Source organism: Choloepus didactylus, chromosome 3 (genome assembly GCF_015220235.1).
Source record: "Choloepus didactylus isolate mChoDid1 chromosome 3, mChoDid1.pri, whole genome shotgun sequence".
Taxonomy (NCBI): domain Eukaryota; kingdom Metazoa; phylum Chordata; class Mammalia; order Pilosa; family Megalonychidae; genus Choloepus; species Choloepus didactylus.
In genome coordinates, this window is record NC_051309.1 from 175,618,499 (window position 1) to 175,638,954 (window position 20,456).

General features: G+C 32.0%; 1 protein-coding gene across 2 annotated transcripts in view; it reads right to left on the bottom strand.

Annotated features, from left to right (window-relative positions):
• Window positions 1–20,456, bottom strand: part of FSTL5 (follistatin like 5) — an 838,269-nt gene that overhangs the window by 130,276 nt on the left and 687,537 nt on the right. The window contains exons 11-12 of one of the 2 annotated variants that reach the window (XM_037830938.1): window positions 16,485–16,511; window positions 7,045–7,163 (exon numbers count right to left, since the gene is read on the bottom strand). In XM_037830938.1, the coding sequence (XP_037686866.1) occupies window positions 7,045–7,163; window positions 16,485–16,511 (146 nt within the window). The remainder of the gene's footprint in view (window positions 1–7,044; window positions 7,164–16,484; window positions 16,512–20,456) is intronic. The other variant, XM_037830939.1, reaches the window with a different exon arrangement.

Sequence of the window (20,456 nt, forward strand, 5' to 3'; positions counted from 1 at the left end):
GAAATCATGTGTACAATTAGAATAAATAAAGCAGGGATAATATCTAGTAGGGCTACATAACAAAGAAAAAAAGGAGATGAAAGAATAACCGAAAGTGTTCTATATGTATCCTCACCAACTCACTATCTACAGCCGAAATCAGATGTAATCTGACATTGCACCAAAATGGAATTTTTTTTTAGAGCAAGCAAACAGCATCTTCTGAGAGATGTGAAGGAATAAGTTTTTATCAAAACTTTACAGGTCAATGAGTTATATTGAGAATTGCACTTCTCCTCTCTTAATATCAACAGTGAATTTGAAAAACATTATATCCATGCTTAATGCTTTTCCATGGAAAAAAAACGATTCCCAAAGTATTATTTCCACCCCTGCACTCAAGAGATTTCTCTTCTAAAAAAGATAAACCAGCTATTTTCTACAATAAACTCCAAGCTATATTGTACAACGCACTCATGAAGAATATTTACTTTCACTATGTGATCCTAAATTAATAGATCCTTGAGGCTACATTTACCCTAAAACAATTCAATGTTAAATTTATCTGTGAAACATTCCTCAAAAACACATAACAAGAGTATCATTTATACCTATATCCATAGAGAATGCATAAAAGAATGAATGACCCAAGATTATAAACAAAAGGCTTTTCATTACATTCATTTAACAAATGTTGATCACTCACCATATGTTAGACAATATATGAGGCATATTGGTAATTCAAAAGTTAAACATGGTCTTAATATTGGAAAGATAGAAAACCTGATAGGAAGATTACACAGTTAAGCTACCATAATCTACATACTGTGGCAGATGGAAAGAGCTATAGGTTTCTGAGAATAGAGAGATATAATCCTTAGATGTCACAAAATATGCACTAATTCCACCAGGATGTTTTTGCTTGTTTGTTTGTTTTCTTACTATGAATGAGGAAAACTTTTCTTTTTTCAAACTATTCAAGAATCTTCTTACAATTATTTTATTAGAAATTCAAATCTGTTAGAATGTAGCACCACATAGCTTACACACACTGGAATTGAGCTCTCTCCTGTGTTTAAACATAGAAAACAAAATATCTTTATCTGAGGCATAATTATTTAAGGGGTTTCCTGGAAAGATGGCAGAGTAGAGCTCTAGGACTCAGCCCTTCCACCAAAACACTATTAAGCAGTCAGGAACTGTTTGAAACAACTATTTTGAAACTCCAGGGGCCAAAAGAACATTATACAGTATCCACAGAAGAACAGGAAGAAGAGGCTGATAAATTATGATAAAGAACTGTAAATTTCCCTCCCACAGGGCTCAGTTCCTGGCTAACTGCTACTGACAAAAAGGGACATAAAAATGCTCTTCCTCAAGACAGGGGTGTGCATGGTAAATTACTGATCATGACTTTTGATTAGCAAATTCAGATCACTGGGGCCTGGCTCTGAGAGCAGTTATAGGTTCAAACACTCCCAAAGGCAGTGGCAGCCACTGTTTCAACACTCCCTGGTCAAGGGTGGCAGAGGCATTGGAGAATTGAAGAGTAAGAGCTTCCTCAGGGATGTGGGGGGAAAGCTGCATTATGAGCAGGCCCGGAAAGCTCAGCTTTGGGGAGCCACAGAAGTTTTGAAATGATCCTGAACCCCTCCACAGAGTTCTCTAGATTCAGTCTGTGCCCATTTTGTGGGTCCCTGCCCTGTTTGGGCTGGGAAAGACCGGATTGGGGAAGTTCTCCCTGGGGTTATCATCCTCCAAGGATTTGCTCTCCAAGCAATGACAACTTGAGACAATGAAATGTATGTAAATAACTGTAGAGGCAGACAGTCTGGGTCAAAGGCCTGCCAGCTTCAGATACTCAGGAGAGTGAGGTCTGTCTCCTGGGAAACAAAAGGGACAACGAAACTACTCTAAACAGAGGAACTCTAAAGCAACCAAATGCAAAATGTAATGTAACAAAAGACAAAAGTTCAGCTGTTGGATTTTCCCTGTACTGTGCATTCACCTTGGGCAGACCTTTCTTATAGGAGTTCTGAAGCTGCCCAGGAGGGTTTCAAGAACAGAATGGAGCTGGCAGAAGAAAGAATCAATGAACTTGAAGACAAGACACTTGAAATGAGTCAGGCTGAGCAGCAGAAAGGAAAAAGAATTATTAACAGTGAAAATACACTAAGACAGCTATGGAACATCATCATGTGCATGAATACAAACATTATTGGAATCCAGAAGGAGAAGAAAGAAAGGGTAAGAAGGGACCAGCAAAGAAATAATGGCAGGGAACTTCCCAAACTTAGCAAAAGACATGAATATGCCCATCCAAAAAGCTCAGAGAACAACAAATGGGATAAACATGAAGAAAAACACACCCCATCATTTACTGATCACACTATCAAATACAAAAGACAAGGAGAGAGATCTGAATGCAGCAAGAGAAAAGCAATGTGTTACATAAAGGAATCCCCAAAAGAATGAGCTCCAATTTCTCATCAGAAACAATGGAGGCATGAAAGCAGTGGTTTGAAATACCTAAAGTGCTGAAGGAAAAAACTGCCAGCCAAGAATTTTATATCAGATGAGAATCTCTTTCAAAATGAGGGAGAGATTAAGCTATTCTCAGATTGACAAGGCTGATTGACTACATCACCATGAGAACGGCCCTATAAGCAATGCTAATGGGAGTCCTTTAGCCTTAAATGAAAGGACACTACACTGTGGTTCAAAGCAGCATAAAGAAATAAAGACCTGTGGTAAAGGTAACCATTTAAGTAATTATAAATGCCAAAATTATTGTATTGTATTGTTTGGTATGTAACTCCATTTATTACTATTATAACGCAAATGCATAAAAAGTGATGATAAATCTCAGTTTTTGGACATAGAATGTCCAAAAACAGTAACAAATACAAAAAAATAGTGTATCCTATTGAAGTTAATTTGGTATCAAACCAAAAATAATTCTTATATGTTTAGGAGGTTAAATTTTAACCCTATGGTAACTAAAGGGAAAACAGATGAAAAATACAATAAGATAGAAATGAGAAGGCACTCAATATGCTACAACACAAACAATCAAATAAATCTAAAAGTCACCATTAATGGAAGTGAGAGGCAAAGAAAGTATAAGACATACAAAGACTAAACAGCAAAATGGAGGAAGAAAGTCCCATATTATCAGTAGTGACTTTAAGTGTAAATGGATTAAACTTTTCAGTCAGAAAGCAGAGATTCACAAGATGGATAAAAAAGCACATCTCAACTATATGCTGTCAAGAGACTCACCTTAAAGTAAAAAATACAAGTAAGTTAACGGTGCACAGATGGAAAAAAATATCATGCAAGTAGTAACCAAAAATTTAAATAAACTTTAAATCAAAAATAGTTACAAGGGACAAATATGGTCATTACATACTGATAAAAGGGACAAATTAAGCAGGATGATGAAACAATTATAAATATATATGTACATAATAGCAGAGCCTCAAAATGTACAAGCAAATACTGACAGATTTGAAGAGAGAAACTGGTAGTTCTACATTAGTAGTAGAAGACTTTAAAATACCACTCTCAAAAATGGATAGAACATCTAGTAAGAAGATCACACTAAACCAACTAGACCTAACAGGCATATATTGAACACTGCACCTGACAAAAACAGAATACATTCTTCCCAAGTGCACATGGATCATTCTCCAGGACATACCATATGTTTGTCAAAAAAAGATATCAATAAATTCAAAAATATTGAAATCATGCAATGTATATTCTTGGAATACAATGGAATGAAGCTATAAATCAACAAAAGAGGGAGAAAGGGAAAATTCATAAATATGTGGAAATTAAACATTATACTCTTAAACAACCATTTGGCTAAATAAGAAACCAAAAGCAAAATTAGAAAATGTCTTGAGGTAAATGAAAATGAAAATACAAAACTTACGGGATGCTGCAAAGGTAGTGCTGAGAAGGATATTAATAGTTCTACATGCTTATAGTAGAAAGAAGAAAGAGTTAAAATCAGACCTAACCTCAAAATTGGAAGAACTAGAAAAAGAACAGAAAACTAAACCCAACATAAGCAGAAGTAAGGAAATAAAGATTAGAGTGGATATAAATGAAATAGAAAACAAACAAACAAACAAAAACAATAGAGGAATGAACAAAACCAAAAGTTGGTTCTTGAAAAGCTGAATAAAGATCCCACAAGGAAAGAAAACTACAGACCGGAGATCTCTTATGAATATAGATGCAAATATCCTCAACAAATACTAGCAAACTGAATCCAACAGCATATTAAAAGAATTATACACCATGATCAAGTTGGATTTATCCCTGGTATGTAAGGTTGGTTCAACGTAAGAAAATCAATTAATGTAATACACCACATTAACAGAATGAAGGACAAAAACACATCTCAATCAACAAAGAAAAGGCAATTGACAAAACACAGCACCCATTCTTGATTAAAAAAAAACAGGAATAGAAGGAAACTTCTTCAACATCCTAAAGGCCATATATGAAAAGCCCACAGCTAACATCCTACCTACTTACGGGAGAAAGACTGAAAACTTTCCCTTTAAGATCAGGAACAAGACAAGGATGCCCACTGCCACCACTGTTATTCAACACCATACTGGAAGTTCTTGCAAGAACAATTATGAAAGAAATAGGAATAAAAGTCTTCCAAATTGGAAAGGAAGGAATAACCCTTTCCATATTTGCAGATGATATGATCCCATATATAGAAAATCCTGAAAAGGTCACAACAAGGCTCCCAAAGCTAATAAATGAATTCATCGAAGTGGCAGTGTACAAGATCCACACCTAAAACCACAAGCCATAGACAATTGGAAGAAGAAACCAAGAAAAATTCCCTTCACAATAACAACTAAAATAATCAAATATCTAGGAATAAATCTAACCAACGATGTTAAGGATTGTACACAGAAAATACAAAATATTGCTTAAGGAAATTAAAGACCTAAACAAATGGAAATTTATTCCATGTTCATGAATTGGAAGATTACTATCATTGAGATGTCAATGCTACCCAAAGCAATTTATAGATTCCATGCAAACCCAGTCAAAATTCAAACAACCTTCTTTGCAGAAATGGAAAAGCCAATCATCAAATTTATGTGGAAGGGTAGGGGCCCCTGTTAGCTAAAGGCATCTTGATAATATAAGGTTATGAAAGGAAAGAAAAATACATATGGAATTTAAGATGTTTTTTTGTTCTTATGGTTTAGCTATACTTTGTCAAATGGTCACAATTTAGCCTGTGAATGATACATTTTCATATTAAAACATGATTTCAATTGCTATGGACAACCATAGACCTATTAAGTTAAATTATTTCATTAATTTAAATAAGAGAGTGTTAGCTTTTCTTTCCCTACAGATTTTCTAGAAGGAAGCTGCTTATTTTATCTCATGCTCATATTTTTTCCTCTATCATTCTAGGGCATGGCTTCAAGATGTAAATTTTTTCCCCATATATCACTATATCATAGCAATGATAGCTATTGGTAGACTGGAAGGAGGATCTAAACTGTGGCATCAAGTATCTGTTTTACTCATATACCATGTCCATGACAACCTTAAAAAACCTTATCAGGAGAGGGATTTTCCTTAAATTTAAAACGAGTATCAGGAGAGGGTTTTTCCTTAAATTTATTTTGGGTGTTCAGTGTATTCTAGCTTGTATGACATAGTTTCCTTTAGTATTACATATTTTGGGGTGCATAGAATTTTATGGTGATACCTATAGACATGGCTATATGAAATGATTATTATTTATTATCCTACAAAAATGAGACAATCCCTAATATTTATAATGGATGTCTATTTTTGCCAGAAACATTTTGATTTGCTACATGCATTATCCAAATTTACAAATAAAAATCTTTCTGGGAAAGGTAAGGTACAAGTAAATAAACCATTTAGTTAATATTTTCCCACATATATCTAAATTGTTCATTCTCTTGAGACCTTAGAAAAATGAGGTGAGGAATAAAAAGTAATCAACATTTATGAATCATCTAATATACCCCAACTTTCCACCAGATTATATAAACTGTTTTCTTTTATTTGTTTAATAACCATTGCCACTTAGGCTGTGGTTATTTAACAAATAAAAGACATTCTAAATTAAGGAGAAGGTGGTTGCTACATGTTGCATTTTCTATCAGCTTCTTTTTAACTTACAAACATAGAATTAGAAATAAATAATATATCATTTCATTTTCCTCCCAGGATATAGAACTTGAGTCAATATTGTAGGTTTAATATTTTCCTCCTGATAACAGGATAAGTAGAAAAAATACTCAATATAATTCTTTAGCTGGAAAATGCTTTGTATATAGTCTTCAGTAGCCAAAAAGCAAACAAACAAAAAAACAAACAAAGAAAAAACAATGTTTATTAAGATCACTTCACTCAAGCAGCCTTGAATTATTCTAAGCATAAAAAGCCCTGTTAAAATAACTTGCTGTTGCTCTAATCTCAACAATGAAAAAACTTACTCTCTGTTCCAGGAATTTTCCTAGCATTGCTGGAGAATGCAAGACATATTACCAGATAGTCTAATAACCAGTGTCTTTTTGAAAAACAAGCCTAAATGAGAGTAGGACTTCAAGATAACATGAAACACTGACCAAACAGCTTTTTCTCTTCTATTTTTTCCCCTTCTACATTCTTCCGGATCCTAGCCATTCCTTTGTCTGTTTGGGTTTAAAAAAGCCCAAACCACTCTTCTCACGCTGAACTGGTCTTGGGAAGTTTTTTTGTTTTTTTTTTGTTGTTGTTGTTGTCGTCGTTTTGTTTTGTTTTTTTACCTACAGTTCCTTGTTGATGCATCTTCAATAAACTCACCTTCTCACCAAAGCAAAGAGACTTTGTCTGATGCAGGATCAGGCAGGCCTGACTATTTAGGACCATGTTTTCTAATGGTAACACTCCCTACACAAGTCTCCTTTGTTTATAGGTTTCACAGTATTTCCAAATTATAAGTCTAGTTAACAAAATCACTGCATAAAGTTGCAAAAAACAGTTTTAAATACTTGCCTGAAATCCAAGGAGCTTTTCACTAGGCTTAATGTGCCTCTGAAATTCACATTCTATGGGCTGTATCACTTTGATTCCATCTTCATAAAAAACATAGAACATGTTTCCAATTCCCAAACCTTAAGGATAAAAACACATTTAAAAGTTCAGAATAAAATTATCAGAAGCCTTTACAACCAAAACTCAGTGCCCCTTATAGCACTGGCAGGAGACCAATTTGTTAAGTCATGTAATGTTAATAAAGTAAACCATATGAGATCCCATACTGTACAACCAAGTGAAATTTTGATACTATGTAGACGTTCTACTTTTTTCTCCCTTATCAGTAATTCAGTGGTTTCTTTAATGTAAATCTATAAATATCTCATATAGTTCTAAATAATTATAAATGGATATGTAAACTCTTTGATGCATACAGGAATATGCATATGCATCATATAGGATACCTTATACATTTCATTTAAATGTTGATTAAGGAATAAAAGTACACTTTGAAGAATCATAATTATTCTCAGATTTTTATTACTGTTCCCTAGGAAAATGAAATTTCCTCCTTTGTAAAGGTTTTGTTTATATAAAGATTTTTTGGAAAAAAAGACCAAGTACCCAGATTTTGCAGAATATATATTTTGCTAAAGTAAAATTTGCAACACTAATCTTACGTAAGATTTTACATTGGCAGACAGTTTTAAACTTTAAAACTTCAACTAATATAAGTTTTTAGTAAACTCTCAGTGTAATGATTCTGTTTAAACAAAGATTTTACATTTCGTCACACTTCAGATCTGTGTGGCTCTCATAAGGTCTTGCCATGTACTCTATATATTCACACTTAACGGGTACAGGAGACTGCAGGTTAGACAGATGAAGTATAGTTGGTGTTAACCAAGTCCTGCCATCTGGGAGCTTCTTGTATTCATGCACACCATTTTCTGTTTGCTGCAATTCTTCCCTGTTCCAATGTACTCAGCTCTGAGCCCCACGTGATCCTTCCTTGCCTGATCCTCGCTCACCGCCCCACCCTGACTACCTTCAAACTAATCTTGGAGCTGTGGGGCTGCAGAGAGAAACAACTCAGACTATAGGGGAAAAAGATTGGAGGGGAAAGACAACTTCAGATATTAGATATACCAAGGTTTCAACCTCACCCTACCCTCAGCTCCCCTCTTCTGCCAGATGATCTGCTGGTACTTTCCCACTGCCCTTGCTTTGACAGTAGAACTTAACCAACCCCCTGCATTCCTGGGAGTTGAGTTCTAACATCACTCCTACCAAGGTTGGTATGAATAAAGTCATCCTTGCCTGTTTCACCCTGTCCAGTGCAGTTTTATCCTTTGACAGTCCCTTTCTCAGTTGTATTGATCTATGTAATAAAATTTACTTAGCCTAATTATACCTTATGTAAATCAGTGATAACGTGTTCTTTGAAAGATAAGCAACAATACTGAAATCATGATAATTTGGAAAGCCAAACCTTTGTTACTAAGATTGTTTAAATTCTAAATACAGCTATACAGAACAAAATAATTCACTTAAATAAAAAAAAATTCCCCAAGCATTCTTTTTTTTGTTTTTTAACTGCAAATACTCATAAAGTCTATTAAGCCTAGCCTTGGGCTTTGCGTAAGTGTTATTCACCATAAAAGCTTCTTGTTTTGCTAAAATATATTTTTATTGGACTGAAGTAATATTTATTTTTATAAAACATATTCCTATTGTATACAAAAATCACCAGTTTTGCCCATCTAGCCATATATCTGCTTAGTCTTAGACGATTTAGAGAAAAATACATTCAAACATATTTAATGAATTTACTGGTGTTTATACAGTGGTTATTTCTTTTGGCATATGAAATTTCTGTCTAATAATTCATGTACATTTTAAATGATGCTAGGTTGTTTTTGCATGTATATTATTTTTTGGTAAATATTTTACAGTACTAAAATTAATAGGTACAATTATCAGTTAATTGTGCTTTATATCTTCAAAGAGCACTACATTAAGATGGACTTAATGTAACAGAGTGGCAAAAACTAAATGCAAAACACATTTTTCATAAACCAAAATTTAGTAATTGTCAACTGTTATTTATAATCATAGTTGTACATCAAGGTATATATATATATACATTCCATGCCCAGAGGATAAAGCTTAAAAAAAGAAGCTTTTATGCAAAACAAATTGATTTGTATCAACAAAGCCTCCATGTATGCATTAACTTAAAATTGATGCATACTATATGTCAATAACTAGCAATTTAAGTTTATTGGCTCCTGCATATTTTTGTAGAAACTTATGAACATAACCAAAGTGAAATGTGGTGTCTGATTATTAACTGTGTCAGTTACATACTTTGTTCTATGTTTATCACAAAGCTCTTAATGGTTTTGAATGAACATTTGTCTGGTCTCCTTCAGATGCTCCAAAATTCTGCTCCACAATCATGAATTTGAACATATTTGAACCTAACTACTTTTAGTACAGATTGTTTGCAAAGTTTCTAGAAGTAGTTCCTGAACTTACCCCTGAGAATACTGTTATTATGTTATTTTTCTAAATTCGGCACACAGTACAAAAAGTCAGTGCGATTACACTGTCGTTTGTTGCATAGATGAAATTTCTGAACCTTACTTTCCTCTAAAACCCACTAATCCATTGAAATCACTCTTTCAAATCTGAGAGTCTATTTTATTGCTTCTTTATAATATGAATTATACAATGGCATTTGTACAAAGCATAAATTACTTTCCAGGTTACAATTTATGAAAGAAATGCAGTTCATTATTCAAGATTTAGTTTGTTTTTGTGTTTGAGTCTCTTTTCAGTGGGAATAGATCCTTAGTATTATGAAATAGTAATACAAAATTACTGTATGTTAAAATATACATGGGTAAAATAATTATAAAATGAACATCCATGTCTCCATCACCCTGCTTATAAAATAAAACTTTCCCTATTCTTTTAGTTTACTATGAGTGCCTCCCTTTTCCACCTTCAAGGGGTAATATCATGCCTCTTCTTTGTTTTGCAAGGCATATTTTATTCCTCAAATGTTCAATTTAGATTTTAGAAGCAGAATTTATAAACTAAATATATGTTGTGGATGGGTTTTTTGTAAAATTTGCAGCTCTAACATTGTACACATATAAATGTACTAATATGCTGGGTACAGAGAATACAAATTACTTGTTGATAGAGATGTTAGAAATTGAAGAATCATGCATATTTTCATTTGGGTCATTCATGAGCTTCAAGTGTAAAGAGACAGATAAGATATTCATATATATTTGTTATAACTATTGCATTTTTATGTCATAGCTTGTTTTATATGGATGGAGAAACGTGACAAAAGAGGTAATCTCCATTCTCTGGAATCAGACAGCTCAAATGCAAATCATGGCTACAGCCCTTACCATGAGGAAGTTAATTAATCTTGTCTCAATTTCCTCATTTCAAACTTGGAGATAATAATTATGCTTCTGTCATACAATTGTTTAAAGAATTAAATGAGATTGAGGAAAAAAAACATTCAGCAGAGTGATGGGAACATAGTAAGACTGCAAGAAACTGTAAAGGTTGATATTTTTATGGATGACATTCTCTCTTCTCTGAACCACTGGTAGGAATGCAAATAGTGAAATGGCACATAATCAGAGGTGGAGAGCTGTTCTTATTTTTTTCTGAAGTTTGTATTGTGTGTCATACTGCTAAATTTCAGTTTTCTATGATATTCATCTCTAAGTTCCATTTCCCAAGCTCTATGAGCCTACTTAAAGATCAAATTGATCTTCTAGTAGAGTAGTTCTCAAATTGTGATCCTATCAGGGGGTCTGTAAGGTCAAAACAATTTTCATAATAATAGTAAGATGTCTTTTGCTTTTTTTCTCATTCTCACAAATATAGAGTATACTTTTCCACAGGTGCATGATGTGTAATATTACAACGATTGGGTGCAGAAACAGATATAAGGCTCCAACAGCTTCTATTAGAACAGATATTAAAAGGATTTGAAAAATGTAAAACAAGGTCATTCGATATTTTTTTTTGGAAAACATAGCTTTTTAAATATAGCGCCATTTATGGCTAATGTAATTGGTTTATTATGGTTATGTTTAGTGAATTAATAGATATTTTTAATTTTTCTGTTTTAATTTCTAAAGTTGTAAATATTGGTAGATAGAAACAAACCACATAAAAAAAGGTCTTTGAATTCTCAATAGTTAAGGAAACCAAATTCCAAAATCCTTGATAGTTTCTTTTCTAATGTAAGACTATTACAATTCTCCTTCCACTATTGCTTTGTGTTATGTATATTATAAATGTTCTTGACTTCAGTGAAAACTTCCACCTCTCTAGTCATAGTAAAGATTGAGGATATGTGCAGACTGCTTTTTCTTTTTTTGTCCCTTGCTGAATACAGACACATGTGCTTTGTCTTTTCTAGGTCGATCATTAACATAATGGAGTTTAGTGGGCTTGGAAAGTGATTCATAATCTATTTGTTCCTTCTGAGCTTTCCTTTTGCTTTGCCTTTTCTTTCTACAGAAAAATAAAAAGTTATAGGAATTACTTGCAGTCTAATGAGAGAGGAGTATTTCCCAGAAGATTTTCTAATCAATACTGCACCTTTAATTACATGAAATGGACTGAGAAAAAATAGATGTAATGTACACCTTTTGGGGATAGGAAACTCTTGGAGCACAATATTGTACAGAGTCAGTATACTCAAATTTGGTAAATTTATATCAAACACATTTGGTCTATTTCAGATTCTAGGACTCATATCTAAGTTAGTCAAAATGAGATTTTGTGGGGAAGTTTTTCTTCCTACTACTTAAATTGTCACAAACACTAGCATTTATGTTGCAACCAGTGGCAAACTCATTTTAGGAGGTAGTGATTTGTTAACCAATCAAAGGTGATTCAATAAGTTTCGGAGTATAAACAAAGGCTGTCATTGGTTAATGCTGTCTTTTTTTTCATTTTCAAGTAAACCTACATTTATCTTTTTCCAAAATACAGTTGTTTTATTGGCTAAAGAAAAATATAGGCAAGAATGGATGACCCACACTGCATTTTTCATCTTGAATAACTCAGCAGGGATAGATTTTTGGTTCATGAATTTCCCATTCTTTATAACTCTGCCTCTTGGGCTAAAAACCTTTTCACTCAGAGCAACAACATAGCATTGTCCCTCAACAAGGATTTTATATTTTATGTAATTAAAATAAATAAGATGCTTATTATTTTATTTTTTTACAAAAAAAGGTTTTTGGGGAATGATTATGTCATGTTCTACATTAGGCACTATTAATCCAGGAAAGTGTTACTATCTGATCAATATATATAGTACACGTGTGAGTGTGTGTGTAAATGTATATATCTGTATGTATATGTATGTGTATGTGTATGTGTGTGTATTATATATACATACATATGTATATAGAGATTTTTTTGCCAGGGAGATATTATCTAAACCCAGTACTTCTGAGTCAATATAAAATCTCTTGAATTTCAAAAGATATGACAGAAAAATTGAATGCAAACCCACATGATTAATTTAACTCTTAATGATTACCATAGCAAAGATTATATATTTAACATGGTAAATAATTTGTTTGCTTTATAATTAATATTGGTTGGAATTGATTATATACTTACACATATATGTGTGTAAATGTACATGTGTGCAAATGTACGTGTTTGCAAATGAATGCCTCCTGCCAGATCACTTTTGGAATACAAAAAATTGTGAAATAATTTTGAAAGCTTACATTGAAGTTAGTCTTAAAAAGAAAGGGAAGTGAACTGACCAATGCAAGTACAGATAGCATGATTGCAGTTCCATTGGTATCATTTACTAGCCACTAAAATGTATAGTCTCTCCCGCCACTCACTGCTATGGAATTAAGTCTCACGAATTAAGAAACCTTATTATCCGAATATTCTCCTTTTTTCATTTTAATATTTCTTCAGTATTTCTGTGAGGAATAATCTGGTTCTGAAAACATTAGCATATCTCTGAAAATGATTGTGACAAAGGCTCTTGATGCTCACTAAATACCAACGTATTCTGTATTTTCCTATCTCCCTGAATGTGTACACTAGTTCTGGCCAATGAAACGTGTATAATTTCAGGCTGAAGTAGCTCAGAGCTGGTCTGTTTTCCACATCTCTTTTTCCCCTACTTAGGTGAAATTGGAAACCACATACTACAGATCATCAAGCTAGTTGACTAAACATGTAATAACTAAAATGTTGCATGATCTTTTTTTTTTTTTGCAATTTCTGGTTTTAATCTTTTGGTGGTTGATGTTAATTAGCTCAACTAATATAGTGATTTAACTTAAATGTTTCTATAGCATATTTTATTGTGAGTAGTTTCATAAATATGCACAAAGGAAAAAATAGGCAATCAATATGCATAATCATGGAAATTTTTTTTGGTTGTAAATCACTTGATGTCATTTCAAGCAAGTATTTTCCAAAGCATGTTGAATGTTAATCCTACAGATTTTCATCAAAATAATTTCATGTTCTGATAAATTATAAAATGCTGTGTTATATACTGACCCGTTCCACAGCATTCCGTGATCAATATTAACACATTTAATTTAGAATAATCCTGAAATGAATACAATGGTTTAAATTCCTTTAATTCAGTACTATCCTGATCCAAAAACCTTATTATTAAATTAGACCTTAATAACACACTTCAAAACTAGTGTTCCACCACAGCAACATTTGGAACTACTTTATCAGACAATATTTGATTACAAGATCATAATAATGTTATTGCAGAAAACCAGTCATAATAAATATTTAAATTTGCACTAAAAATCATGTTGCAAAATTATCTGTCAGTAAGAATGATTTAGCCTTTAATCTACTAGATCAAATTTTCTCTAGAGCAGATATTAGATCTTATATTTGTATTTTCAATGCTTTTCAAGTGCTTTATATTTAATATGCTCTTCAAATATTTGTCAACAAATCAGTGAGATATTTCCTCTCTTAGCATTGTCTTCCTACATGACAAGAACTACTGAGAAATGATGACTGGAGGACACTGAGTTACAAGTTTAAATATCAAAGTGATTGATAAGAAAAAATACATTTAGTGAAATAATTTAGATTACAAACTCCTGGATAAGCTAGACACTAATCTTTATGTTTAAAAAACATTTTTTAGTGAAACAAAATTTTACAGTTTTACCATTTGCAGATAAGTAAAATGACATTATGAGAGGTGTTATCATGTCCAATTCTCTCTCCATTATTGACCTTAAATTGCCTGAAATTCTATAGTTGGTTGCCTCTGGGATAAATTTATCTTGGCCATGGTAAACAGACAAGCAATCAAGCAAACAAACAAAACATTCCCATAGTGGAAATAAAAATGGATTTCAAAATTTGTTTTTCATATTTGTTGTTACTCTATTCTTAAAAATATAAGCAGAAATTTGATTTGGCAATTTAGTTAGATAATCAATTAAATATTTTTAAGAAACATTTGTATGCACTGTTGGGAATCAGTGATTCCTCAATTCATCTGTTTTCTCTGGTCACCCTTATACTCTTAGCATATGAAATCATTTCTAATTGTAATGTCTTCCCCCCAAACTGCAGCATTATGCAAACATTTTACAGTTGTCTGTGAATCTAAATCAAATGTCATTTTCTTGAATCTATTACTTTAAATTTATTTTTTCTAAGTAAGCAATAAAGAATGCCAATAATTGTACATAAAGCAAATCTTAAAAAAAGTTACCCAAAGACACTTCTAATATCTCTCTTGAAATTACCTACAAATGTTTTAAATAGATAGTATTTCTCAAGCACACATTGTGTGTAAAAAAATCATGAAGCATATGAACATCATTAATTGATGCAGAAAAAATATTGAGAGTATATATTTCCAAAACTTAATGGAAGAAATGTTTAAATAGATAACAAAAATGAATTCACATAATGAATCCCAAAGTGTGATCTCAATCTGTAGGCTTACTATATTTTGAAAATGATCTGAAGAATATTATTATATATTATTTTGCATTAATAATTAGTATAAACTAATATTGTTTAAGGCAATTCTCAAACAAATCAAAACATAAGGAAGAGATGTTTCATATGTTTTCAGGAGATGTACAAAGAATTGTAAGGATAGTGCCAACTATATTTGAAGCATAATGTTAGAAATATTTTCCTCTGTCAGGTCAAATAAATTACTCAACTCTTCCTAGCAACTGAGCCACAAGGCCAGATCTGTGGTACCTGATCTCTCTGACTCCTTAGATACTGTCTTTTCCATTACAATGGTAAAATTACACCAAATTTTAAAATATTCAGAGAAACATTTACTTGATCTCACAAAGGAAGCTAGTATAAGGAAATGTTTCCTACCAGATATGGCAATGCTAGTTTCAATAACAATTATGTACTCAAATGTAAATAATCAAGTGGAATAAAGAAGATGTAACTACACCAGAACCTCTTTAATAAAACCAGAATTTAAAGGAGCTTTTATGGAATATAGGGAGAAAAGAATACCAAGAACCAAAGCAAAACCAAACGAACAAACAAAATGGGTGCTATGATGATCATCCTCCTTGAATACAGAGTCACATGGTTTAGTTGTATAAGGGAGCACATGGTCCCTCACAGTGAGCAGTAGCTCCTGCTCATACAGGAAGCTATTCTTGATGAAAAGGAAGTTGGTCTAGGATGGACTGCAAAGATAATTGTGGCATTGCTTACCACTAGTGTAACGATGACTCGGACATTTTTCACGTAAGAATTCAGTTATAGTTCAATTGATGGACTCTTTGAGTATCTTAAACATATTCTTCTCAGACTTTGTGACTCAGTGAGAATAGCAATATCGAAAGAAATAATAAGTCACAATAGATACCATTTATTGAGTGCTGCCTGTTTTTAAGGAATCAATAACAACCCTATTGAATAAAACAACTAGCCTTATTTTTTATAAGAAAACTTAGACATCAAGAGACTAGATCACTTGCTCTAGGTTACATGGTGGCAAAGGCTGGATTAAAATCCAGGCTTTTAAGTTTGTAGCCTATTTTCTCAAATAATTTATTACATTCCTTTGATAAGGCAATAGTTTTCTTATTCTGAAATAAATCAGGGTTTATTATGTAGATTATGTTTTATTTATTTGATTTAATTTTATCATCTTGAAGCATTTCAAGATATTTTAATGTAATTGCCTATTTATACAGTATATTAATACTGAATCAAGTTGATTAAGAATATTTTTAATGGAAGCAGGTTTACACAAGATATTGAAATAGGCAAATGAAGTATTGAACCAATATAAAAACAAGCAAGGTAATTGTTAATACTAATAGTAATCAATATATCTCCTAAAATTAGGCAAAACAGTCACATCATTATGGAAAAATAATTAAATTTAGTACCTTCTTCTCTCCATAATATGTTAGCTACTGCAGCATGTTAAAAAGAAAAAGAAGAGGAAAAAAAAAAGTGAGCAACAAGAGCTTCAACTGTATAGTAATATAATTAACTATTAAAAAGATCACAATCTCTCTCTAGGATAGAATATGCACATAAATGTAGTTACAGTGAATTCAAATAGCTAATTTAAATTAGCACAACAGTAAAATCCTGGGAGTAGCTAATGCTCTGTACATTTCTTGAAATAGCCAATTCTTTGAAATAAAGATTTTGTTAGTGAATAAAGAACATTTTATGTATCATTGAAAAAAATAGGATATTTAAGTTAATTTTATTGAAATACATTTTGGAAAAACATTGAGTGATAAAACTACTAAGTTGGCAGTATATTTAAGTTACTGATATAAATGGTTACACATTTTTTAAAATTCTTAATAATCACCATATATAATATTCCTGAATAAGAAGAGTTCTTGTAAATACAGATTTTTTAATACTGTTCAGATTTGGAAGCAGAAATAATGATTTTTATTTTCTACAAAGAAGTGGCTTATTTTCAATTATCACATTTGGCAAGAATGGAGATATATCTTGCTTATTTCGATGCAAAGTTAATGGTTCATATCTGAATTGTTCCTGGACAATAGGTTTGTTAAATATTATGTATGGACCAAATAATTAGAGAGCTAAAATATTCAAAGAATATTCTCTAGGGATATTACAGATATCTCATTGGAGTGACTGACTCTTCAATAATTTAAGGTAACCCGAAGTCTATATAATATCGAAACAGCACAATGTAAGTGAAAAGAAAGTGTAACTAATGAAAAATATCACAAACACCTAATTAATACTAGAGCAATTTGACTGAACTAATGCATATATTTTTTAACCGAACCAATGTAGGGTAAGTAGCAGAGCTAAGCCTTTAATCTAGCACCAACGACTTGAGATTTGAGGTCCAACTCATGCTGTTTTCAGCATTTCTTTACATTTTTGAAGAGTGTTTTTTTTTGTTTTAAGAATCTCAGTGTTTTAAGCACATTTATTCAAACATGCCTGTATAATATATATTTCTTCAGCACATTTTGTGCTGTTGTTCTTGTTGCATGCAGTGTGTTTGGAAAGAACATGAAAAGGACAGCTCCTATTCTCACAGACAAGCTATAGCCCTGTGAGGGGACAGAATCATGTAGACAAACAATTATAACCATGTGATGTATCATAAAAGCACCAAATGCCATGTTGAGTGGCTATGGACAGGACAGAATGATCATCCCTGAGGGACAGCGGTTGGGCAGTGGAAGGACGGTTTCGTCGGGGTGGTGATGCTCAAGCTAGGTAATGTCACCAAGGCAGCCAGGAGGGCTGAGGGGCCCAGAGGGATAGAGAGATGATTCTACACACAAGGAAAACCATATTCAAGGTAAACCAACAGGATATTTCGTAACATATTCTGAGTATTTCAAATAATTTGGTATTGTTGGAGAATAAAATTGGTGGAAAATGAGACTGGAGAATTTGTCCATGATAAATCAAAGAAGTAACTGTATGTAATACAAAGGAATTTAAATTTTCCTCTGTAGGCCCAGAAAAGGTTGAATCATGATTAGATTTAATTTTATTACTCTGGCTTAGATAATATGGTAATTGGGCATGTTTCCTCATCCATCCATCCATTCGCATAACGGTTAATGATTGAGCACCAAGCATGTGCTGGGCATTGTGCTTGGAGTTGCAAAACACTGTTTGGAACAGACCAAGTCTCTGCACTTATGTAGCTCATATCCTGGTCAGGGAGGCAAAGTATTCAAGTCATGGCAGAAGAAAATAGAAAATAACTATTTTTATGCATTACAAAAGAGAAGAACATGGTAACATACGAATGCTTATGATTGGTGGACTTGACATAGTGAAATCCGTAGAAACTTCCATAAAGGTAAAATTTCTAAAGTGAAATCTTAAAGAGGAGTTAGAGTGAACTAGATATAGAGAAAAGCATGTACAAAACCCTAATGATAGATAAAAGCACTGTGGTTTTAAAGAACTTAGGACATTAAAGGACAAAGGAAGGGACATTTTTAAGATAGGCAATAATTTATGCATAAATAAAAAATATATAATAACAGATAAGGTAATATTCAAGGTACCACATATTAAGCTTGCCATGATATAGTCTAAACAGTTAGGACTGGAATAAGAAATTGTTAAATCCAAAACCATATTCTGCTTCTTTGACATATCACTTTTAATAGTAGAAAAATGAAGGGGAATAAAGACAGTGTTTCAACAATAAAAGTATTTAGGTTGAATTAGTGTAAATATAATGAACACTGTACTATACAAACAGAAAGTGCTCCTTTTTTAAATATTCTAAGATTTTCAAGAGTGATCACAAAGAAAACTACAAAACAAAAAGTCTCTATATAGTCTGTAGGTATATTCTAATAAGCAAAAATTATTTAGGCTTTTACAGAAAACAATGAATAAATATACAAATTATAACAGGAGTTTAAGTGCACAAAATTGTTCAATGAATTAATATTTTTAAAAATCAAACTGTAAACATAATTAAAATCAAGCACAACAAAAAAAGAATTTATCACATGAAGTTAAAGTGTTTTGGACAAATGACAATGAATAGACCTTACTGGTGCATTACTGAGAAAAATATGTATATTAAAAGAAAGAAACAGAAGGAAGGAAGGGAGGGAGGGAGGGAGGGAGGAAGGGAGAAAATAATGGGGGCAGAGAGGGAGGGAGAATGTTATAAAAGGAGGATGAGGGAATGAATTTCTGTAGCTCTGATAGTTTCAAATAAATGTAGGATTTTACTAATAAATTTGATTAATCTGGATATAATAAAAAAATCATAGGAAGAGCAAATTTCCAATCTGAACAGTAAAGAAGAAATTGGATAAAAATAGTCATGATACTGATTGAAGCATTTTCTCAGATAACTTCCTCAAAATATTCTTAGATTCTGATGTTTTTAAGGAGTTTTTACAATTTCTCAAGAATCATTATTCACAATTATATTTAGTATCATTAGAATATATATCAGGAGGGAAACATTCCTGTTCATTTTATAAAATCAGCAAAACTGATGACAATAACTGATAATAGTAGTAGAGCAAAGGGAATTATAGGACATTCTCGCTAATAGCAAAAATCATAAGTAAAAGTACAAGCAAAACTGATCAGGATATTAAAAGTTTAATTGATCACAGACAGGATTCTACCTGGAATGAAAGAATGATTTGGTAGAAACTTAGTTAAGAAATCAATTAATGTAACAAATCTCATATCAGAATAATCAATATAATTTATATAAATAAAAATGTAATATGATAAAATCATCAGATATTACTAATTGCATTTTAAATATTCTTAACAAACACACAAAAAACTAAGAATAGAGGCATATTTTATATCAATAAAAATTAACAAACATCATAATAAGGAATTTAGTCAAAGCAGTAGATAGCAATCTTACTTGAAATAATTTTGGGATGGACTGGACAACATAAAATGTAAAAGTGGTGTAAATTAGGGGATAAAAATTATCAAAACTTGAAGATAAAATTGTCACAAAATATTAAATTTTAAGAACACATAAAATTACTAAGATAGTTCTATTAGGTCACAAGATGTAAGATAAATGTTCAACAATAAACATTCTTCTTATATAAGAAATAGATGATACTATAGAAGATTTTGTTTACAATAGCATATGTCAGTTATTTACTGAAATAGAAAAATTATGAGGTCAAGTGTAAATATAAATATATGCCAAATGGAAAGCTATAGTATTCCTAAGTCAATGGAATGAATATTATCAAGTAAAAAATTATTTTTATATTAATTCATTTTTATAGTTCATGCATTGTTATTTTCTGATTAGAACTAATTTAACTTAAGTGTAGAAAGTTAAAATATACATTAATTTAAAAAGTAATTACATAGAATTCAAT